At 29.7% G+C, this 25,590-nt stretch overlaps 1 protein-coding gene across 8 annotated transcripts in view; it reads left to right on the top strand.

Moving 5' to 3' along the window:
• Srrm234 (Serine-arginine repetitive matrix 2/3/4) overlaps nt 1–25,590 on the top strand; it is a 209,637-nt gene that overhangs the window by 166,845 nt on the left and 17,202 nt on the right. For 6 of the 8 annotated variants that reach the window (XM_085811777.1, XM_085811775.1, XM_035359022.2 and 3 more), the window contains one exon: nt 5,581–5,694. In XM_085811777.1, coding sequence (XP_085667903.1) covers nt 5,581–5,694 — 114 coding nt within the window. Of the gene's footprint in view, nt 1–5,580; nt 5,695–7,630; nt 7,772–13,808; nt 13,850–25,590 lie in introns of all 8 variants that reach the window. The other 2 variants (XM_085811776.1, XM_085811778.1) reach the window with 2 other exon arrangements.

Raw genomic sequence — 25,590 nt, 5'->3', positions numbered from 1 at the left:
GATGTTTTCCTCCTGCTTTTTATAAGCTTTTTAATCAGCATGAGTATATTCTAATATTTTCTTGATTTTTCCCAAAAAGCAAAAGCATACAATTGCGAGACATCTATTATTAAATGCGCATGCTCCTGTATTTTAAATTTTTCAGGTGTAACTTTCTCTTCAAATAAGTCACGTGCTGCATTGCACGGTAATATAAAACAATTTTGATTAATTCTATTTAAAAATATCTAAATCAATACAAAAAACCGTAACAATATCAAATCTGCTGAAATCATCTCATGTCTCTGCAGGTGGAATGGAATGCTCTTTAGCCTCCTGCCTGATGGAAAAAAATTTTTTAGTGATAAGTGTGTCCGTGCTGGCAATCTTTATATTAAAAGGCCATCTAAAGTGAAGAACTTTTAAAGTTCTTTGTCTGAAGCTTGCAGTGTTGGGAGAGCAGAGAAGTGAGATTGATGCACATGCACAGATAAGACTTCTTTGAGTTTGGGAATTTGTTAATGATTAAGAGGTTCTTGACCAATTTGAGAGTTTTGGGAAGGGGTAAAAACTTGAGTGCAATGATGCTGCAGTTGATTAACGATTGGCAGATTTTCTGACCAGTTGGGAAGCAGCCAGCCATATTTAAAACAATATAGCAGTTTAATTTGAATTTGACTATGATAATTAGCATTTTAATGCGTCAAGGATTTCGTGCAGAGTACTCCTGGGTTTTTTATGGGGGGAGATATTCTAAATTCTAAATTATGGTATGGAAAAGGTTATAACTGCGGGAGAGATAATTGGATGTAGTTCTACTTTTTATAATTTTGAACATGCTAGCGAAGAAACAGTGTTAGATACTACATGAAAATGAATTTGATTGCATTAGAATGTCTGAAATGTTGAACAATCTGTTTGTGGGAGGAAAAGGGACAAACTGATTGATTTGAATGATGTGCTGAAACATAATTGTTAAATTCACATGGTGTTTGTAGAAGTGTAAGGAGAGGGTTGTGATTTAACTAAAATCATTTAAGTATTTGGGTTATTCTAAGGATTGTAAGATATTGGTTTGGAATGTGTGGGAATGAATTTGTCGTTCCTGTCAGCTGTCATCAAGATGTATCTGCTGATGTATTCAAAATGCTTATTTCCTTTAGCATGCTGCCATGTAATGTCTGTTTCTATGCAGTGTCTCTTGGAATTGTAACCCTTCAAGAAACACTAAGCAGAAACACATCAAGTTGGTTATTTTCAGAATCATGCCAAGCAATGGACTAATGCACATTTTTAGCTGTTGAAGCCTTATTGGCATCTATATGATTCTCATATGTGTTTTTTTCTTTAAAATTCCTGTTAAATATACTTATCATGTCACTTTCAAACAGGCAAAAATTCCTCCAGAAATATAGATATGGTGAAATGTGGCCATGTTTACTTCCTTCAAAATTTTCAGACAATCATGTCTTATGTTCTATGTGCAGTTGTGATTTTTCAGTCACTCTTTATAGCAGTAACGATTGCAGGTGGCATGTGAATAAAACTTGTAACAAAGTTGACCTTATGAGGTCAAGGATGGTAATATGCAAAAATCTCTCTCTCTCTCTCTCTCTCTCTCTCTTTTTTTTTTTTTTTTTTTTTTTTTTTTTTTTTTAATCTTTTATTTTTTGTGAAAAATTCTAAGTAATGTTTTCTATGTAGCATGATATCTCATCACTTTTCCTCCAATGGAGGAAACTCTTGAGTGTTGCGTTATGTGTAACTGACCCGGTTAAGTATTTCTGGCAAATTCAGTTAAATGTTTCTGGATAAGCTTTCCTTAAAAGTTAGCAACTTTAATCATGCAAGATTTTCATTGCATAAGTTATTTGTTATGACAGGCACTACAGTATTTGTAAAATACTTTGGCATTTTTCAAAGAACATTAAATATTGTATGTCATTTACATAAATTTCTTTATCAAAACTAAAGTGATAGTGTAATAAAAGACCTAACTGTACATATATCATTAAATTTTTGTGGAAAGTTTTAACTTGAAAGGTATTTCATATCTTTAAAAATCCAAAAATGTGTGGCGAAAACAGTGTCAGATAACAGTTTTAAAATAATCCTCATGTGTAAAAAATGAGATAATTCCCCGTCCCTTTTTTATGAAATAATGAAGAATTTATAAATTTAAATCAAAGTTTACCAAATAAAAAACTCAATATTTGTTTGTTTGCTTTATTAAACATTTCTTTCAATATAAGTGATTTAATTTGCTTCAGATTTTTGTACTTTCTATTCATTTCTATAGATAGACATAATTTCCTGTTCAGTTAAAGTTCCATTATTCAAATCCTGTAATTGCTGTGTCGAGAATTTGCTTGACATTTTTTGGCTCGGTCCATGAAGTCCAGTCTTTGTGGATCCAAAATTCTGCTGTCAAGCACCTTCGTAACTTCTACAAATTTTGTGTTCCAGTCCCATCCCTAAATTCGCATAATTTTGTTGCATGGTGCTTCTCTAAATTCTAGAAATTTTGCCTCATGTAAGTTCTGCTGTCTGGTATGACCACACTAGCTCTGGCGCCAGTCCTGGGCTTAACTGAATCACGTTTCCCACCTTTTTCTTCCATTACATACCCCTTCATACAACTTTGTAATATAGAGTTTCTCTAACCTCCCTATTTAGAACTAAGACTCTAGTATTCCTGCAATATATCTTGCAACTGTATTATTTTAATACCATGAAATTAAGACTTCATGAATAAGGCCAGAAATATGTAACAAAGCAAAGACATTATTACATTTTTTTATATCAAATAAATGAAATGATACACATATTTTAAACCAAAACATAACATTACTAATATACCATAATTTCTTTTGAAGATCGATGTTTCTGAAATGGAAATGGGAAAAAAAAAAAAAAAATGAGCGAATTAATTTATTTGTTGACTTTGATGATATCTGGGCCTGAACTAAAACTCTGAGTATTCATGGAGTGGTGGTGTACCACAGCAAAATATTAAACCTGTAATTATTTTAAAGTGAATTAATATATAACTTCATGCATATTAAATTTAAAACAAAAACTATGACTTGATTTGGAAAGCTTCAATACATTAGTGCTCCCCAAAAAAAATATATTATTTTTTATTCTCAATTACTTCTGATTCAGAAATCTTCAGACATAGCATTGATTCTCAAACACACTTTGGACTCACACGCACTTTGATCAGATTCAATAACAAATTTAAACTTAATGAGAATTTTGTTTATCAATGTTCATTATAATATTTTGTTATTGTCCACTATTACTGTTACTTGTTTAGTATGCCTTTGACTAAGATATTGTGCTGCACAGATCAGAAACCACTGGAGTAAGGAAAGGGAAGTATAGACATGTGACCTTTAACCAACTTTTTTTTTTTTCGTTAAATTTTCGTTCTTTCTTATATGTTTTTGTACCTTGATTGTGCATCATGCAGTTATCTCATCTTCTCTCTCTTTTTAATGATTGGATAATCTCCAAGGCTAGCAGAAACATTTAAAATTTCATTAAAATTTAATTTATGCTTTTATGTTTAAGATTTAGGTAACTATATAACAACCAACTAAAATCTTGAAAAATTAGCTTGAGCTGGCTGACTGTTCCCTGCTGACATTTGGGTTCCTTTTCTAATGTTTGATAGCATTTCAAAGTCTTATATCCTGATAGTAATCTGGATAATGATAGCAAAAATCATTAACAGAATGCATTTCGTGTGTAATGAGTAGAGTCTTTAAACAGTAATGCCGGAGTGTTCATGTTTGTGTGAAGTAGCTAGTATCAAAAAAGCAAGTACTTGATAGGCAAAGCGTTAGTCCTCATGCAAGCAGGACAGGGGAGGAGAGAGCTGCTTTCAGGTACTTAATTTTGATGGAAAAACCGAAAATTAATGGAATAAACAAGAATCAGTAAAATTTGTGCTATACGGATGGAAAATATTTTTTAACAACTTAAAAAGCAAAGAAACTAATATTTTAAATATAGCGAAGGTAATTCAAACTAATATACACCACTGTTCTTGGTGATCAACTCTTTCCAAGTATAATCCATGCTAACTTCTTGATTTTAGAGTTAGTTGGAAATTTAATATTTTGCCTTTGAGCTGTAGATGCTTACATTAAGATTCTAAAAATTGCTCCCATTTGTTTTTTGATAATAACTGATCATAACATCATAATCAAGGATGGAATAACAATCCAAGTCCCTTTTTCACATCTGTCCTCATAGGAATTTTTAAAAATATGAAACAAACATTGAATAATAATTTTAAGGCATACTGCATTTAATTTTTGTGTGTGTGTGTGTGTGTGTGTGTGTGTGAAATTATACTGTAAATAATACATTAATGTTGTTCATCATTGTGGGAAAAAACAATCAAGCTGAAAGAGATTTTTTTTGTACTGCAAGTGATAAACTAGATGCAATATTTAGTAATGACTTTATATATATATATATAACACATGCATTTTTATTTCTGGATGTATGTGAAAAAAGATTGCAGTTCCAAAAGTAGAATGTAATCTCAGCAATGATTTAATATAAATATAGAATTCATTAATTCATAAAATATAGTATAAAAATTTGAATAGATAATTAAATATGTTTTTAGAAAGTTATACAATATAAATTTATGCATTTCTAATTTATGTTGCTCAGTATTTTACAGATGTATTTTTTAAATGTTGTTATTAAAAAAAACTGAAATCTTGTATTTCAAATAAAATGTAACATCTTTAAAAGCATTTAGTTTAAAAACTCTTGTAACACCCCCACCTCCCAGTTTTCCTATGTAAAAGCTGTATTAGACTGCCCAACTTGTGAGTTATTCAGCGCTGCATAAAAGCTGAAGCTATCAAATGACATTTTCCATAAAAATGCTTCCAGTTATTGAATGATAAAATTATTCAAATTTTTTTTTATGTCCACTCTTTTCTCAAACTTTATTAATGAATTGCTATATAATTTCATAATTAGGAGTGTCCAAAAGTGAAAAGTTACACATAACATGCTATTGTATGAAATATTTTCCTCTCTGATAAAATCCTTAGAACAAAGCATTACAAAACTGAAAAATATGGCTAGAATTATGTTGCTAGTCCTTGAGTATGACAGTAAATTATATTGCTAGTTCCTTAATAACTTTGTTCTGAAGTGGTGTGTATTTTCATTTCTTTGATCTGTATCTTTTATCTGATCTAAAACATTTAGCTAATTATCCTTTTAGTTAAATAAGTGTTGATTTGTTTGTCATATTAAATATCTGTTACGTAAAGTTCAAAACGTATAAATGAAATGTATAATTAATAGGTGATTTCACATATCCTTAAAAAATTTTAACATGATTGTAAAAATGCAGTAACATTAGGTTATACATTAATCAGAATGAGGTTTTGCTTCGCAAATAAAGTCCAATTTAGTAATTACATTTTCATTTCATATTACTAGCCTGTTAGAAGCTTCTGTGTAAGAAAAGAAAAGTAGCATAATAAGTATAAGTGAAATCTTTCATTTACTATATATGTATATATATATATATATATACCCTTTTTTTTTTTTTTTGGGTAGATCTCGGTCTCGATCATATTCATCTCGATCTCGTTCACGGTCCATTGCAAGGAGCCCATCCATTCCTCGCAGACGAGGATCTCCTAGTTTTCTAGATAAAAGGAGGATAACAAGGTAACTGCATGATTTCATTTGCATTTTTCTGCTAAATAAATATATTTTTTTCTTGATATATAAGGCAAAGACTAAGAATTATCAGTTCATTATTTATTGTCAAATGGAGTAACATCTTTTTATTTAGATTAGATTATTATAAACATATATAAAAATAACTTTTAAGAAATTCCATCTAGTAAAGAAGTGTTAGATGTTTAACTATTTCTTAAAGAAAAATATTTTATTTATTGTGTTTGTTTATTTGTTTACTTAGTTAACTTTCAGTCTTTTATGCTGTTTTCGGTACTTTCTGATTATCACCCCTATCGAAAAGTCACAGAAAAGATTTCATGAGGCAACACAGTATGTAGCTAAAGTATTTATATGATACTTCACAATTTTGCCAAAAAGTATTTATGTAGCAGCCCAGTTATGTTCATAGTACACCGAATACGGATAGATTTACACTTTTGAAATTCAACTATTTTTCTGATTGTTTCTTTTTGCACAGTCTCACAACAAATCGCAATAGAACTGTGGTGTTTTCCAGCAGATGAAAATTAAAGCTTTGTATTTTTTGCAGAAATATGGCCATCATGCCCAACAATAGAGAATGCGAAAGTTCACTTTCAATGAAGTTTTATTTCTTGATCGAATTTTATGGAAATGGAATGTAAAAAATTGCGAGCAAAGTATCTGAGTTGAAAATTGGTTTGAAGATAGCAATATCTCGTTTGCTTTACATTGCTATTTGCAGTATTTATCATAGGCCAGGGCACGATGCCCTTCTTTTTTTTTTTTTTTTTTTTTTTTTTTTTTAAGCAGCAAGAACATCACTACGTACATAGAGAGAACATGAGTGCAAAAGATATTACAGAGGGATTTCTCATAGAGATAGATAGGTGCTTTATTGCCAATGTTTCTTGCTATTTTAATTGTAATGATCGATTGTTCTTTTATGGAATTCATAGTATGCAACCGTTTTGAAAATGTCTTGTGTTTGGTGTATTAGTTTGAAAAATTAGTTGCTAATGAGAATGAATGTTCTCCAAATTTAGCAATGTATTTGTAACATTCCGGTAGGCTTGCGGATAAATAGAAAGTATGTCCATTTCTTAAAATTTTGTTTTAAAAATTAATTAAATTGTTCCTTGTGCTGTGATTTTTTTCTTGTTAATGTGTATTTTCTAAGTTTTTAGCTATATATGTATTATTATTATTATTACCTTAAATTAACAGTGAATAAGTACACATAATTTCAAAAAAAATTAACCATTTAATCCTTTAGTCAAATAAACCTGCACTAGCATCATCAGCACGTGGATAAATATAGATAAGGAAAGTTCATTTATTGCATACCTAAAATTAGCAAAAAACAATCAAAATGATACGAGTAATTTGTTACAACTGCATGTATTCTTTTTACCAAACATGTTTAACATTCTAAACATTGTTGTACAAATGTTCAGAAAAGTCATTAATTAGTAATATTACATCATCTGTATAAATGGTAAATATAATAATAAATTTTTACCGTTTGTCATGTTATAGGGCTGTGAGCAGATGACATTACTGTGCGTTTCAGTCACTTTGCAAATTAAAAGTAGATTAGTCATTTAAGATACACTTATGAAGAATGTGTATTAAGCTTGCTAGTTCATGTAAATGAAGCAAACACATTAATTTAAATTTGCATACGTAAGATTAACTATTCATAAATGCCAGTTATAAATTATGTTACAATAATAACAGGTTATATAATTTTAATATGTATTTAATCTTTCTATAAATTGATATATGATAAAAGTGCAATTTAATCTTTCATCTTCTGTATATGGCTTTTGTTTATGGCAATCCTGAAAACTATACTAATTTAATGTAACCATAATAACTCTCTATTTCTTCACTTTTCAATTATTAATTTTCATAACTAACAAATGAAATAATTCTTTAGGGCTCGCTCTGTAAGCTTACCTCGTTCTCGAAGACGCACTTCTAGGTCGCTTTCTAAGTTGTCTTCTCGATCTCATTCGAGGTCATCTTTCAGCAGCAGTAGCAGCAGTCTTTGGAGTCGAGTGTACCATCTGCATTAGAAGTATTTGTCGCTCCTTATAAAATTGATATCACCATCAAACTGCAGAAATTTAGTTATAATTAAAAATTACATTTGGGGCATGAAAGCTGCTCATTAAAGATTACTGAAATACTACATATGTTTCATTTCTGAGGTACCATCAATCATTTAATTTAAAAAAATTCAAAAGGCTAAAAAATTTTCTATTTTAAGGAAATAAAATAAATAAAACTTTGGCCTTTTGAACAAGTGAGAGCATTAATGATGCAGCACAGTTTGAATGGATGATGTCACATTTTTCCTGAAATTAATTTGTAAGATGCTAATGTCATCGCTACAGTTTGTTGCCATTTCTTTAAAAATTTTTCCAGAAGCTCATCACTAAAATGTTCATTCTTTCTTAAATGATCCTTAACTGATTTATTGACTGAAGTATTGATCATATTTAATCATGTATACCACAAGGAATGAGGACTGAGTCACCACAAACCATAAAAACTGCAATTTTAAGCAGCATCCTAGTTTTAGAGTTGTTTATAAAGAAGTATATCTTGGAATCAAAGAGATGATACTGTCTATAAAGTTTATTTCAGTTGACACTCAACTTCTTACCGGAAAGTGTAAGTGAAATTAGTTTAAATAATGAGTGAAATTATAAGTTTTAGAAGAGAGAGTTGGCAACAGTAGCCTATTATGCTGAAATTCCTTTGTTGCTAATTGTTTTTTGTGCTCTGCAAGAGGCTGGTAAATTCATCTTTGGTTGAAATTCTGTTACTAGTTCCAGAATAGCAGAACTAGTCCATTAGGCTGAGTTGCAAATAATTTGATTCATTGTTGTCTGCCCTTGTATTGAATTGTACTATTATTTTTGTTTCTTTTAATTTTATGCTGAAGGGATAATATAGTTTGATTCATTGTGATGTTGTCACTAACATTTTTGACTGGAAGGCAAAGTGCAGGACAATAATTCTTTTGGTAATCCAAGAAGTTTAGACTGGTTCCACTGTATATCGCTTTCATCTGATGAATTATATAAATTACTTTAAAATGCAATTAAAAACTGTTTCATATTTATCGTTGTTTCATGTGGAAACAGTAATATAAATTTTCAGTTTAACAATGACAGTATCTCAGATCAATAGCAACAGGAAAATGTCAATAAGAAGTTATCATATAGGAATTACGATCACTTCAGTATTATTGTGCCATTATGATCAGTTTATCAGTTAGTGAAACAAGTTGTCACTCTGATGGCACCAGGCTCATCTCTGGTAAAGTACAAACATTTTCCCAATAATTTCTTCTATTTTTCAAGGGCAGTCAGTATATGTCCATTCTCAGCATAGCGCCCTGGGTAGCATTCTTCACATATCATTCTGAGTGCTTAAGTTGTTAAAGTATACAATGAGTCCAGTTTATATAATATAAGCATAATCAACAAGAGTATTTGGCTGTTGGGGAAAATAAGTCATTTGTCAGTATTAAAATGATAGCTAGGAAATAAAATGAACTGTTATAGCCCTTATTATTATAACCAATTTTTGCCAAATTCAAGTATCTATTTATGTATAGGGAAAATGTTCATTCTGTGTCTCAGTTGTGTTCATGAAAAGTTTAATAATTTATAAAATCAGAAATTTCTAATTTTCTTTTTTAATGTAATTCTTATAAGAACCGTTGTTCTTGGACTGGATTCATTTAAACTGTAGTCCTATGTTAGATGTTTTTAGGCAGTAAACATTTGCATTTTAAATTGAGAAGCATGTAAATTAAAATAATAATAATAAATCATAGTTTCTAAATTTCTGCAGTGAAAATTCTTCACATATCAGTAACGGTGCTGGCCTTCAGAGAACATTTTCTTTTTTCCCCCTTCCCTTTCCTGTTGAGCCAAGGGTATGGTTTATCACACCTCTCTTCTTTATTTCTAAATAATCTTTAATTGCATGCATTTTTATATGTACTCTTTTTTTTTTTTTTTTTTTTTTTTTTTTTTGATGGGGTGTCTGTGCATATATATTCTTTTGTGCACGAATTTAGTCACTATGTACAAATATTGCTTTTAATGCTGTTCGTCAAGAGTTATAATTGAAGATTGTTTTTCCCTCTCTCATGCCAGAATTAGTATAAAATCTTATACCAAGAATTTATATAGCGGCCAGGTTGACCAATTCAAAATTTTAAATGTATAAGTAATATTTCAAATGTTATTTTTGTGTAATTTGAGGGAGTGGATAATAATGTAAAGTTATTTAAGTAGCATGAATGAATTTTGTAAATATCTTCATGAAATGAGTCACTGACCATTTGAAAGAGAATGTGTGTAAGTTTTGAATAGTTGCCAGCAGGGTTCTGTGTTGCAATTTGGATGCATCATTCACTTTAAGTGCATATTTTTTTATTTGTACTGGGAATGACAATACCTCAACAGAAAGCCCTCTACATTCTTGAGTTTATGGAAAATTTAATGGTGATAATTTCAAAACAGTGAATGTATGGGTAAAGAAGTAAGTCATATACAGGGTGTAGTTTCAGGTAATGGTAAGAAGGAGAAACTGGGTTAATTATTTCAGTAGAGCTCATGAAATTCAAGCTAGCCATTTGCTTAAGCCCTTAATCCACCTGAACATGTGAAAGGTAGAAAGTGAAACTTCATTATCAGTAGAGCATGTTTTATCCAATATAAAATTTGAAATTATTTGTTGTTGTTAGTAAAATTTAGTTTCATGAAATCAGTTAGTTTTTTTATATCCTTGAATATGGTTTATTAGCCAAAATATCATTGTATATTAATTATCTTAACATCAAAGTTGGTCTATATCTAAAACCATAATTATTAATTTTAGGAAAATATCTGCTATGTTACAAACTTTCCAGTAGAAAAAGACAAAATCATCTTTCACTGTTTCATATTTCTGGAAAATAGATAACCTTATATTTAACAAAAATCTGGATGTTAGTTGGAATGCTGAAAGCACTGTTCTGAAAAGAATTTGATTTAAAACTTGGGATGTAATGAAAATGTGAAGAAAGACTGTTTAAAAAAAAAATTGAATGGGAAGCTTTAAGTAAGGTGTGAGAAATAAAAATCAGATTTTTTATTCTTATACCTTCTGTATATGCAGTGTTTTGAGATTTGGAAAATTAATAGCTTTTTATTTTGCATCATTTCCAAACAAACTGTGCAGTGTGGTAGAGGTAACACTATTTTCTTGTCGGAGACATTTCTCTCAGAAATGCTGCTAATATGAAAGAAGGTGTCTAATTTAAAACAATACAGTGATATTTCCTTATTTGTAGATAATATGCTCTGAAATGAATTGCGGTTTATATGAAATTACTGATATTAAATGCTGCATATCTTTCAGAAATATAGTAAAATTTAATTGATAAATTGCATATATTAAGGCATCACCAATATCAAATACTCATATAGTAATAATGAAGTCTACAGTATGTTGCATGTAAATTTATGATATACTTGCTCTCACATAGAAATAAAAAAATTTTCTATTTAAATCTAGGGAAGAGGGTAGAACAGTTACAAAAAATGTAGGACATATGTATTGTATGCAGTTTCATGGGAAGTAAAACAATTAAATGGCTTTCTATGAAAGAAATGCATGAGCACTGAAACATTGGTCTAAATCAATAATGGCCAATCTTGACTTATGGTTTGCATGTTGTCTTAACAGGGCCAGATTTACACTTGATGAGGCTCTAAGTTATTTGAGATATTTGTCCCTTTATAAGGGCTAAGACACAATGATTTTTTTGGACAACTTACAATGCACTGATACACAGGGCCACATGCATATTTTTATTACTCATGTCCATGTATAGCATACAGTAGACATATTTTCTGTGAGTACTGATAGTATTCTCATTAAAAAAAAATTTAGTTGTTGTTGTTCTGTTTGCAGAATTGCTTATAAAGATCATTTGAATATCTTCAAATAACTTCTGTAATTATTAAAGAATGTGCTTCGAAATATATTTCGCTGCCCACAATGACAATTAATATTTTTAATAAACCATTTAAATTCTGTTATTATACAAAAGCTGGCCACCACTTTTATAAAGTATATGTGTGTTTATATATAGAGAGAAAGATATATATGTGATAAAAACAAACTCAGGAAGTAATTACTAGCAGGAATTTCGATGCCGTAGAAGTGTTGATCCATAATGAATCGGAAATTGGAGGCGAAGGCAGATTAAATCTTCATTTTTTATTTCAGCAAATATGTTGCAGCCACAAACAAGTTGTCACATTAAATGTGCCTATTCCAAAAAGTTAACATTTTAAAAACATTTGCAGTATGATAGAAGGAGCAGATGGGCAGCAGTCCAGCTAGGCCAAACTGTTGAAAGCAAGTGCGTTATGTTGAAGGTGAAATCTTAATTCAGACTGAGTTAGTTGTGGTTCTCAATGCATTTTGATTGTATAGTTAATTTTACTATAAAATTACTATTGGCTGTTAAGAGTTTTAGTTCCATTTACATCATCAGAATTACGGAAGAGTCGTACGACATGGATTAATCTTGAAATGACGTAGTGCAAATAGATATTACTATTTTCAGAAAAGAGAAGAGAAATTAATTTATGTTGCTAATTTCATCTTTTACATATTCTTTATTTTTCTTACATATATATATAAAAAATTTGGAATTAAGAATGAAAATTAGAACATTCAGAACTAAAATGAAGTGCTAAAGCAGTGAAGATTAGGTGAACTATATAATTAATTTTTAAAAAAAAATGCAATATAACAATGAAATATAAGTGTAATTCAGCATACATATATGTAAAATTAAAAATATGTAAATCAGCTTTATAATTTAATTTAATTATTAACTCATAATTCCTCAATTTTAATTTCAGTATTTCCTCTTTATTCTATAAAAAAATTAATAACATTTCTGGATTGTGTCATTTCTTGATAAATCTATGCCAGAGCTTGCTTAATGACATATTTGATTCGGAACCTAAACTCTGAGAACTGAAACTTTTCTAACCTAAACCAAAACCTTCTTCTTAGTGATCTTCCATATTGGATAAATGCACACTTTGCTTGTATCTCTCTTGCTGCTTGGACGCCATTTCATTTTGGTGTGCTGTCTTCCTATTGTAATAGTATTAAAAAGTGTAAATGTTCTGAAAATAGGCATGATTAAAGTGCCAAGTGAATTGTGGCCACAAATGAGAATTTTTTTTAAAAAAAGGAATTTAATCTGTCTTGACTGCCAAGTTTTCTGTTCATTATAGATTAGTATTCTATGCAATCTGAATTCTTCCTCTTCAATATGGATCTATATTCTATGCCAAAAAACATTTGCTATGTTTCCCCCACACACACTTTTTTATTACATATATATGCTTAATTTGAGGATTTTTAATTCTTATTTGTGTTGTTATTTTTTTAACATATTGTGGCTTGCTTTTTCCTTAATATATATTTTGCAGCTGTAGAAGCTTTTTTAATTTTCAGAAAAAAATAAATGAAATTATGATGATCTAACTCAGCAGTTCTTAATTATGAACTGAAGACTCTTTTTATATATTTTGCTGGACTCTAAATGATTAATTATCATAGTTATTTTTATTACCGACTTCAGAATGATTTCAAATTTAAGTTTGTAAAATCTCTTATAGAACTCTGTTTATTAACTATCAGATCCAAACGCCCATGGACCACAGTTTAAGAATTATTTATCTGTCTTTGATTTGTCAAAAAGTTACCTATATAATCCAGTCAATATATGTACTTAATTATCCATGTGGTGCAGTTAACAATAATTCTTTGAAATGCAGTAATTTTAAAAACATTCTTCGAAAAAATTTTGATTTCTGTATTCAGAATTATTTCAAATGAGAGAGTGGAAAATAAATCCTCACTTAGATCTCATTTTATTTATAATTTCTTATTTATTTATTATATAAATTATTTTATAATTTTGCTTTGTTGTTGTTTCTGCACATTTGCATCATAAAATGTATATGTTTTGATTTTCTAGAAATTTGTGCCTGCAATCTTGACACTTTTTTTTATTTCAGTTGATCTACATTCAGTTCATGCACTAAGCACTCAGTCACAGGTATTATTTATACACTTTTCTGTTATTTATGCACTTATTATTTGTTAATTTTTCTTTTTGTACTAAAATTATGTCTTTTTTAATGGTAAAATATTTATGTTATGCATGCTTCTTTTTCTCCCTTGCTCATTTAACTATTATGTGTGAAACATCATTTTGCAATACATAAGTTTTGAGTTTTGATTTATTTTATAGCCAGCATTATTTATCTATTATTTTCCCTCTTCCTTTTATTTGTTATTATTTTTTATGAAAGACTAGCTGAAAAATGACTTCTTGGTTAACGAATAAAATGAGAAACTTATACTTAAGAAAGCTGCTTAAGTATACTGCAACAAGATCTTAAAAAAAAATTAGCAATATATGTGGAGAAAAATAGTAATAAATTTGTCATTAACATGCTATTATGTACTATGAGGTTAAGTGGGAGTATTTACTTTATCCTTTAAAAAAAAAAAAAAAAAAAAAAAAAAAAAAAAAAACAGTTCTGTTCTCAGTGGCTGAAATAGTAAGCTTCATGGTGGTGGTTTTATGATTTTCTCCCATAAGTAATACAGTATAAGTATGGGCCAGTTCTCATAGAAATTCCTTCATGAGAGTAAGTATGCAGAAAATCTGAAAAATAAAATATGTATAGAAAATACAGACTAACGAAAAATAAATAATGTAAAATAATTAGTAATAATGCTGATCATTATATATTCTGATATATATATAGAGAGAGAGTTGGCTTCTGTGAAATTAAATTGGCAGTAGATTAAGGAGAAAACCGTAATGAACCCATTAAAGGCCAGTATCCCTTTTTGGGGGAGGGATGTATATTTCCATACCTTTAAAACTGAGAAGGTTGTAAATAAGTAACTATTCTTTTACTGAATAATTATGTATTCTAATTTAATATAAAAATAGATGTAAAGTGTTAACAAATTTTGATGCTAGAAGGCCTCAAATGTACGTGATTTCTGCATGACTGAATGTGACTCGTGATAATCTTTAGTATTAATTAGGCAACAAATAATTGATTGGTGTGTGAATTATCTTCAAAAATTATTAATAGATATAAAGAAAAGTCAAACTAACCAGAAAGATTAGGGAAATAAAAAGAGCACCTTTTAAATAACTGAAAAATACTGATTGTTCCCACCTTCAAATAAACATCATGTTTGAATTCCAGCCCTTATTAATGAAATAAAAAAAAAAACATTGCATTCTATCAAATATGTGACTTTAAGAAGTTTCAAGTTCTTAGCTTAAATTCAATGTAACTGCTGGTATGTATAGAAGTTTTTATTAATTCAAAAGTTAGTAGTTTTAGCTGTCCCTCAAAAATCTCAGTAAAAACTTAAGGACAGATGAGGTACAGTCAAAAGTCTTTAGTCCGGACTCATCAGGACTTTGGTGATTCCGGATTGTCAGTTTATTCCGGATTATAGATCATCAATTTAAATCTGGTAAGATGGCATGCAGAAATTATAAAATTAAAAATATGAAACCATAATTTATGAAATAAAGAGCAATTATGATCTAAAGGGTATCAAAATTAACAAAAAAAAAGCCTCATATTTATTTGTTACTATTAAACATTTCTCTCAATGCGCGCAAAATTAGAAATTAGAAAATTGCAACCAGAAAACTATTTGATGTGTATTCGTGATATGTATAATGACGAGGAATTTGGTTTAAATCATATCAAAGACGGAGTACATCGAGATGAAATACTACATTTAGTAAGGAATTATAATCCGAATAAAATAAAAACATCTGCCCTGAAGATAAAGATAGTGCTGACAAACACACACACCCCGCAGAGCAGCGTGAAATTGATAAACAGATTTCGGAATGGTTAGAGAAACAAAGGATATGCCTTTATTCATTTTTTGCAGCAATTCCACCTTTTGTTTGATGGACATCAAAATATGCTTTCGCTTTGTAGAGCATCTGCATAAACCTGTGATGTTTCCTTTGGCAGCTCTGCAGCTCCAGAATCGGAAATTCTTTTTGACATAATCGAAAGTTCAAGCTTACTTTTATAAAATTGCTCTAACAGTCTGAAAAAAATAATAAGCCGGATCCAATTCGAAGATTAAGGAACAACGCAATCTGCAACATTAACTGAATTAGATAATTTTAGCTTAGTTTATACAGTCCATTATACATTAAACGTGCATGCGTAAACGTATTATGTGCATGCTTAAATGCATTATGCGTTTACGCATGTGCAGAAAGTTTGTAGCTTTGAGGTCCAGATTATGGAGATTATGGACGATTAAAGACTTTTGACTGTATTAATCTTTTTACATGATCAGAGTTAATATTTATTGTATTTTATTTTTATACTTTTTGAAATATACTGTTGTAAACTGGTACATTTTTTAAACCAGGTTGTTAGCGATTGCTGCATCATTTTTGTTTGCATAATTTCAGCTAAAGAGTAAAGATGCTCTGATGCAATTATGCAATAGATATTAAGTTAGTTAATTATTTTAATTAGAATCACAGCAAAAATTGGGGTTGTTTTCTAGAAGGTGAATTATTCAATACTATTTAAAAAACGAGCTGGAGTACCCATTTTGTGTCCAATGACTGCTGCATTTAGGAGGCATAATTTAAAAAGTTATTTAAAAAATGAATTTGGGAAGCATAATTAAAAAAATTAATTTACAAAAAGCATCCAAAGGTTTATTCTCAAAATCAAAAGGCGCAACCTAAACACAGAAAATGACAGGGTACACTGTCATTTCCAGTTCCCCACCGAGCGTGCCCCACCGTATCTTTACTTTCAGGTGGTGAACATTTATTGGCTTCTCCTTGAGTGCACCCGACCACCTCCCTCTTCTCACTTTCCCAATCCTGCAACATCCTAAACTGATGACTAATGACACGCTGTTACTACCACATTACACAGGGTGTTTCAAAATACAGAAACTTAAGATTAATTTTATTATGTGGCTAATCATAAAGTTCTATTACAAACCAAATTAAAAATGCTCAATATGTCCGTCCACCTTTGGATGCATGGCGTATGTGTATATGGTTGTCAAATTTGCCCAAACTTTTACAAGCATCTGTTTCCGCTGCTTCTATGGCTGTTGTTATGTGTATCGTCAGTTTGGCTAATGTAGCTTGAAAGGCATATAAAATCTGAAAAGAAAGTGAAGAAGAAATCGCACATTGAGATATCCCGGACCTTTCAGTGAGCGATTTCTTCTTCGATCTTGGAAGCCAAAAGTGTTTACATAAATAATCAGGTTTAAACTGTGGGTCCATTGTTGAGGAATGTGATTGTAAGCTTCAGTATGTTGTTCCCTGTCCTGTTGGAAAATAGAGTCATCTAAATTGGTTTCTAACTATTGGAAAAGCCAGTTTTTAATCAAATCAATTTATGTGATTCCCATTACAGTGGGGCCCACCAGTGGCCGAGCAGTAAAATTGCTGAACACTGGTAGTTTGGTCCGAGGTTCGAATCCTGCAAACGGGCTGGCTGCATGGGTGTTTTCGTGGTTTTCCCCATGTGTAGCGTGTATACAAGCCAGTTTCCCTTAGAAAGTCCTCCACGAAGGCATCCCTACCATTAGGCAGATAGCCCTAGTGTGCTTTGCCATAATTAAATACACCACCATTACGGTGGCCTTTCTGAAAAAAAGAGACTATATACCTTTTTCCAAGAAATAGTGAAAAAAGCACTAAACTTTCAAGGCAAGTCTTTCTTGTGCCATTCAGTTTGATGTAGCCACTCATCATACATCATATTCTAATATTCAGGGTTCGTATGGTCCTTAAGAGTCCTTAAAAGTCCTTAAGATTTTCGGAATTGATTTTTGGTCCTTAAAAGTCCTTAATTTTGGCCAAAATTGACGGAAGGTCCTTAATTTTAATCATCTGAAATTTCTGTTTGTTTTTACGACTGCCATTTTGGGTGTGAATTAGCATTTTGCAGGAATATTTTTGGCCATTTACTGACAAATATGGCTAATTTTTGAATGGGTTCATGAGTTATAATTTGTTCCTATTTGTAATATAAATAATGGTGGGATACTCGAGTTTCTGAGCAAGAAGTGAAACATAAGCATTTCAAAATTATTTCATTTTTTGTAATGAAGAGCTCTCAAACAACTTGCCGCTTTTGGGGATGTGAATTCTTTTATTAAACGGTTCTAAATTTTGCGATTATCAAAATTTTGGCGATTTTAAAATTGGTTTCTATAGAAAAGTTTTAATTCCGAAATCTGGGAATTTTTCTACGATTTTTTAGAACATTCTAACGTTGATAAATTTCATTAAAATAATGGTAAATATTGGAATTATATTTAAGAAATAACATTAAAGCATTTTTATTTTTCACTGTCATAGTATAAAGTTTCATTTTGGCCACATATTATACAATTTTTTGAATATGAAAAATAAGCAAGGAATAATGCTATTCAGCACAGTTTACAAAACATTTTTTTAGCAAAAGCAAAATAGCTATGTAATTAATTAAAAATGTCTTTTTAATTTTTTTCATGTTAAGAATTTTTCCCATTTCTCAGAATGATCAGAATTCTCAGAAAATGCATCAGTTTTCTCTATAAAATTAATTTCAAACTTTTTCCTCCGATTTTTTTTAAAAACATTTCTGGCTTTTTGCTGTTACAGAATTGGCAGGGGTAATTTTTCTGTAGGATTTTAGACATTGAAGCTTGGAGAGTTTAAAAAGGTTTTAAGGCAAATTTATAGACCAACGATTCTAAAAGATTCCAGAAAACGTGATAAAATGAAAAATGTCTCCATGGTAGTAACACACAGTTTCTTACATTTTGAAGAACATCTGGAAGAACAATGAAAACATAATAAATAGTTGAATGTTTTACTTCTGATTCTAGAATCGCTTTCTTAACATTTTTATCTTCCCTTTATTTTCTCTACTTTTCACTAGATACAAGCATTGAAAATATCAAAAGTACTTCTAATCTTATCATATGGGCAGGCATTATAAAAATGATTTTTTTTATTAATAAAGAAATTGAAAACTGACAATTCAAAAGATTCATCTAATATGTCTTAATTCATCATACGCAGAGCTGGCGCTAGGCATTTTGTCACCTGACGCAATCTCTGTGGATCCTAAATTCTGCTTCCAATGCCTGCTCTAAATTCTAAAAGTTTTGCTATTTCTAGATTTTGTTGCTCAGTGTGTCCCTAAATTCTAAAAATTATGCCACACCAGCTCTGTGACCAGACTTTACCATATGTATTTCATATTTCTTCTGAATGTTCGTATTACTAAAAGTTATAGGAAAGGGAAACGTATTGAAAAGAGTTACAACCTCTGGAACTCTACACAAAACTACAACACTAACAGCATCAGACAGAGGTCAGCTAACTTTCAAAACTTGCTAACTGTGCCTACATCAGGCCTTTCAGGTTTGTTCTGATCAGCAGGTCTCTCTATAGGTGAGCAGGAGCGGTGACAACAGCCAGTCTTTTGTTATGAATCATGCTGATTCTGATTTTAATGCTCATTTTAATCTATGCTGCTTGACATAAAAATCTACTTACTATTTACTAAACTTCTAGACTGAGCAAGTAAGTGACAAAATGAGACTTAAAAAAAAAAAAAAAAAAAAAAGCTAACTGTTAGTAAAACGTAACTAAAATGTCACTTATCTTCTTTCAGATATGTCCAGTTATTATGAGTGTAAAATATTTAATGCTACTTGATAAATTTCGTAAAATTAATTTTATTCTCAAAATATTAATGATTATGTTAATAAAGTTATGTTTAATAATAATGCATCCTACTCACATTCAGGCATAGATATAATATTTTTAGTTGAATTTATTCAGTTCCCATTTCCTCATAGGTTCTTAATTTTTTTCATTAATGGTCCTTAAAAGTCCTTAAAAGTACTTAATTTCCTTGTGCAGAAATGTGTATGAACCCTGAATATTGTAGCAGTTGACCTTGCCATCTAGATGAAAAGTTACTTCATCATTGAGCACAAAGCGTGTTAAAAAATTATAATCTTGTGGCAAATTCTAAAGGATGAATTTTCAAAACTCCACACGTTGTTCTTTGAAACCTGTATGGTTTGAAAAACAAACGTTGCAGCAAAACACACAAGACAGATGTTGCTGGAATGTTGTGTTCCCTACTCGTGCTGCGAATGTTTTTTTTTTTTTTTTTTTTTTTTTTTTTTTTTTTTTTTTTTTTTGGGACTGTGAAATTGTATCAGATGCACTTCATATTTTCATCTGATATGTGGGGATTGTCGAGTGATTTCCTTTTACGCAGACAACCCATGTCTTGGAATTGTTTATAACATCACAACCTAATGTTGTGAGTGGTAGGTTGTTGAACACCAGAGTATCGAAAATTATGCTGAATGTTGTTACGAACTCTTACTTTGTGAAGCGTAGAACACAAAATGATTTCTGTTGCACAATTTTGCTATACAAACATTGAAATGGTGACCAAAGGAAAAGCATTAGCGCTGCCAGTCGCCAACTACATGAACTCAAAATTTCCTTCTTTCTATTCAAAATGGATTAAAAGCTGAATAGTTATAATTTGTCTTTTTGAAACACCTTGTATTATAGATGGTAAAGATATAAAAATATGCAGTAATTCAAAGTACAGTGTGTAATTTGAATTGAAACTGTTGTTATAATATCTTTTTCATAATTACACTTGTGAACACTTACAGAGTGCTATACTTAGTTACACTTCATGAATATAACTTATTAATCTTATATTTAATTAAAACTGAAGTTAAAATGAACTAGTATAGCTGATATTATAGCATTCATAATATAAACAATATTACTAGTTGTTAAATACAAGTCCCATTAAAGGTTAAAAACCACTCAATACTGGAAATTCAACCAGTTTGATCCCAGGCAAAGGAGCTGGCTGCATGGTTGGTTTTCCCATGTATATCAGGGTTGGTCTTCCAATGTGTAACATGAATTCAAATCAGTATCTTTTTGAAAGTCTTCCACAAAGCCATTCCCCCTTAGGCAGATAGCATTGTGTGCTTTACCATACTTCAGTAGGCTTACATGCTGAATGCAGTGTTTATTATTGATTTTTTGTTAAATAATAGTCTAGAAGGGAAAGTAAATACAAACAGAAAAAGTGGCACTTTTCCGTTTTGCCGGCTCAAATCTCACAAAGCAGACTTTATTGGGAACAATATACAGTACACGCATAAAAAATGTTAACAAATGTTAGTTCCAACAATTTTTTATTTTGAAAGCATAAACATTTTATTGTTTAAAATTTTGTAAAAAGCCAATAAATAAAGGCAATAAATTTGTAAAAAGACATTAATTTAAGAGATTACTATGCAAAAATAACCTATACAGTCAAAAGTCATTAATCCGGACTCGTCGGGACTTCGGCGATTCCGGATTATAGACCATCAGTTTAAATCTCGTAAGGTGGCATGCAGAAATTCTAAAATTAAAAATATGAAACCGTAATTTATGAAATAAAGAACAATTATGATCTAAAGGGTATCAAAATTTACAAAAAAAAGCTTAATATTTATTTGTTTACTTTATTAAACATTTCTTTCAATGTAAGTTGTTTAAGTTGCTTCGTTTTATGTGATAATACTTTCTCTTTAATTCTATAAAGAGACAAAATTTTTTGTTCACTTACAAAGTTCCGCTGTTCAAGTCCCATTAATTGCTGTGCCGAGAATACCGACTAACTTGTCAATCGAAATTTTTTCATTTTCACTAACCTCTCTGTCACATTCTTCATGTCTTTATCCATTTTTTGCAGCAACTCCACTTTTTGTTTGATGGACATCGAAACATACTTTCATCTTGTACGATCCTTTGGGAGCTCCAGAATTGGAAATTCTATTTGACATAATCGAAAGTTCAAGTTTACTTTTATAGTATTGCTCTTACAGTCTTCAAAAAATAATAAGCCGGATCCAATTCGAAAATTAAGGAACAACGCAATCATCAACATTAACTGAAATAGATAATTAGATAATTTTAGCTTATACCGTCCGTTATACATAAAACGCGCACGCGAAAACGTATTCTGCGCTTGCGCACACGCAAATGTGCAGTCGTAAGAGGTCTTACGTGCACGCCTAAACACCTATGCGCATGTGTCAACGCGGCGCATGCACAGAAAGTTTTTAGCTTTGAGGTCAGGATTATAGATCATTCCAAATTATGGGTGTCCGAATTAACGACTTTCGACTGTACTAGTTACTATTATTCATGGTTCAACATCCTGCTTTGCCGGTTCATATCACATGACCCCAAGTGATCTCATCTCACGTAAACTACATTGCAAAAATCTAACTCTCTCAATAATTATCTACGTTAATTTCAAATTAAATCTTAATTTGTAATACAAGTTTAAATGCAAGAATTATTTCAATTCGTACGATCAGCTTAATCAGAAGTTATGTAAAACCGCAGTGCTGTACTTCGCTAGTGCATTTTCATTAGAATTGATGAATTTAACCCTTGACTTTGCCTTTTTTATATTTTCGCCCTCAAGTTAGTGGTGTGATTGCATCCTAACTGACTTAATTACTGTGAATGGTTTTATGGCATAAAACTGAACTATCTGGTAAAAATTCTATGTAATTAATTGTATGCCAGTATTGAAAGAAACAATCAATCTGATAAGAAATGGCTGCGACTCATTTTGAAAATGAAGCCTAAAAGTTTACCAGCGAAGATATTCCATTTGGCATCAGTTGTACCATCATTGGAGACTTTATCGCCTGCGGCGGCAAAACAGAAAAGTACCAAAAAGTAATTATGAACATTGGGAAAAATCTTTATAAGAAATTTCAATTGTGTTAATAGAATATTAAAAAATTAAATGTGAAAAAAAATCATTCCTTAAATGAATTTTGATATTCAGAATGTGCGTATTGGTGTCTTTAAACTTAAGACTAATAAAAGAAATAACAAAAAAATGGTCTATCTTTAAATTTTTTACTTGAAGAAAAACTGTGCATTTTATTCTGTATTTAAGGTTATTTTTGTTTTGTGTTTCAAATTTCAGTTTTATGATGTAAGTATTATGTTTTCTAAAATAATTTTAAAAAAAGTATTTTTGGTATTGCAGTTTTTCTTTTATGTATTGTGTGCAAATTCAGTGGATAGTAAAACTTGAAAGCTATATTAAGTTTTTCTTTAATTTAATTATTTTGTGCACGAAGATATTTTAAATTAATTATGTTATATTTTATTGTAATTTATTTGAAAACCTGTAAAAGAAATTATAAGTTTTCGGCTAATTTTAAAAGAGTATTAATGTTGAAAAATGTGCATTTTTAAGTAACAGTGGCACGTATTCATTAAAATTTTATGCAAAATAATTCTCAATTCTAAATTTAAATTTGTTCAGTCCCTTTACATTTTAGCAGTTTTTAGTATGCTTAGTAATTTTCATTCTCCCCATCAGCTTTTTATGTACAGTTTTTTATTTAAAATACTTTGCTAGATTTTTTAGTTTTATAATGTTTTATGTTCACTAATTATATCCATTCCTTTGTTATTTACAAGCATGTTCATTTTGGAGGAGACAGTCAAGCAGGTGGATTTTTATATTTTTTTAAGCCATTTATTTAATTTTGTTTCGTTATACTTGTATTTTTCATTTAAATTTTGCATGTTATCCATATTTATTTGCTTTTCAGTATTATTTTTAAGTCACTAAAAATTTTATAATTCAGTACTAGAAATTATTTTGTTGGAAATTAAATTTACTTTAAATTGCATTTTATAAATAATTTTTCTTTCTTATCTCTTGAAAATAATTTATTAAAAAAATATTTTACAGAAATTCATTTGATTTTTATTAATTAAATGCTTTCCAGTTGGCAATGACATTTTCCAGTCAATTTTCTTATAATCTCGCATTAGAAACGTTTTTTTTTTTTTTTTTTTTTTTTTTCATTTTAGTACATAAAATTAATCAGCAGATCATATGAGATGTCTTTTTTGAGTTTTTACATTGTCATAAGAATGAGAGTTATGATACTTCTTAACTACAGATATATTATAGCTATTCGTATATAGCTACTCTTTCAATGCTTACCCAGTTATATTCCCAGTCTGATTATGGAAACAAGAATTTACCATGTAGAGTTTATGATGGTAGTATAATATGTCTTGAAAGTTACACATATTTTTTATATTTTTTGGTGTAAATGAATTTCAGGTAACCGTGTCTAATAAATAGTTATTTTAGCTTGTCTGTCATGAATGGTGTCTATTTAGACAAAGCCTGCAAAGCAAATATATATTATTGGGTTATTTCATCATTATTGGTTATTTCTAACAGAAATAAAAATATAGTAATAACACATGGAATAAAAATATTGAAAAAAGGTTTTCAAAAAATAAACTTTTATTTAAGATTCAGATAATTAATGAGCTTAAAGAAGAAAAATAATTTATTATGTAATTTAATGGGACCAATAGACTGAAAAATGCTCGTTACAGAATTCATTCACAATTTTATGTCATGAATAAGTAAAGTATGGGGCACCCTTGATAAATTTATATTTTTTAATCTGTTGTTCCCATTTAACTACAAAATAAATTATTATTTGTGGTTTTTTTAATTAAAAGTAGTTCATTAATTATTTTATGTGTTTTAATTAAAAGCTTATTTTTTGAAAACTTTTTTTAATATTTTTTGTTTTATCTATTTGGTCTCGGTGACATGTTATCAAACAAATTCCTGAATTGAAAAATCACTTTTCAACAATGACTAATTACTCTTTTACTTCCAACAACTCTGTTACATGAAGTGGTCTAAAACATCAGAAATTAAATTGAAAATCTCAAATGATCTTCATTTAAAAGTTCCCCTTCTCCACTGTATCCAGTGGTGCAAATAATAAAATTATGAGTTTTAACTTGTTCATTAAATGAAGATATATGCAAAAAATAATTTTAAGATTAAATTTCAAAAACTCTCAATCAAATTTTGTTGGGCTTCATAGCTTGTCAAGAAATAGTTTAAAAATTAATGGCAGAATTTTTATCATCATGCAAAAAATCATTTTAAGAATAAATTTAAAAAACTCTTGATCAAATTTTGAAAAAAATTGCCTCACTACATTATATCGTCATTAACAATGAGCATGTAAGCGAAATTTGAGTTTAATAGCTTGTCAAGATATAGTTTAAAAATCAATGGCAGAATTTTGACCGTTGTGATAAACACCATGGGGAAGTTAAATAAAAGCTTATAAAATGAAGTTAGTTTTAAAAAAACTTAGAAAATTGCATAATTAATATTTTTCTTTTATTACTTATTTTAAAAGAGGGCAAAAAGTTTGTTTTATAACATTTAAAAATTTTAAAGTCAGATTAAAAGATATAATATTACATGCCATAATGTTTTTAAAAAATCCACTTTTAAAATGATATATTGAGAAAAATGTTTATAAACATATGAAATTTAAAAAAAAAAATTTAAATGACACACTAGATTTCTTTGCTAACAGTTTTAAACTGTGTTGTTTTTTGTGAGGAAATGAGCTGTGAATACAAAGTCTATATATAAAAAGGGATGAGAGAAGTAGCATTTATAAAATGGCATAAAATTTCTGTGGTAAGCTACAAGTAATTATTTATGGCAAGGAGAGTGACTTACTGACATCATAACCTTGAACTGTGTTTTAAAGCGATGGCAAAGAACCCATACTTTTCTCCCTGCCTCTTTGTGCAGGATATTTTTTTAAAAAAATAGTCAGAAGTCT

The sequence above is a fragment of the Stegodyphus dumicola genome, chromosome 2 (assembly GCF_044657685.1).
Source record: "Stegodyphus dumicola isolate Sdum_Otavi_A_Nest chromosome 2, ASM4465768v1".
Classification (NCBI taxonomy): Eukaryota; Metazoa; Arthropoda; class Arachnida; order Araneae; family Eresidae; genus Stegodyphus; species Stegodyphus dumicola.
Note: the sequence above shows the minus strand (reverse complement) of the source record. Positions and strands in the feature narration are given on the sequence as shown.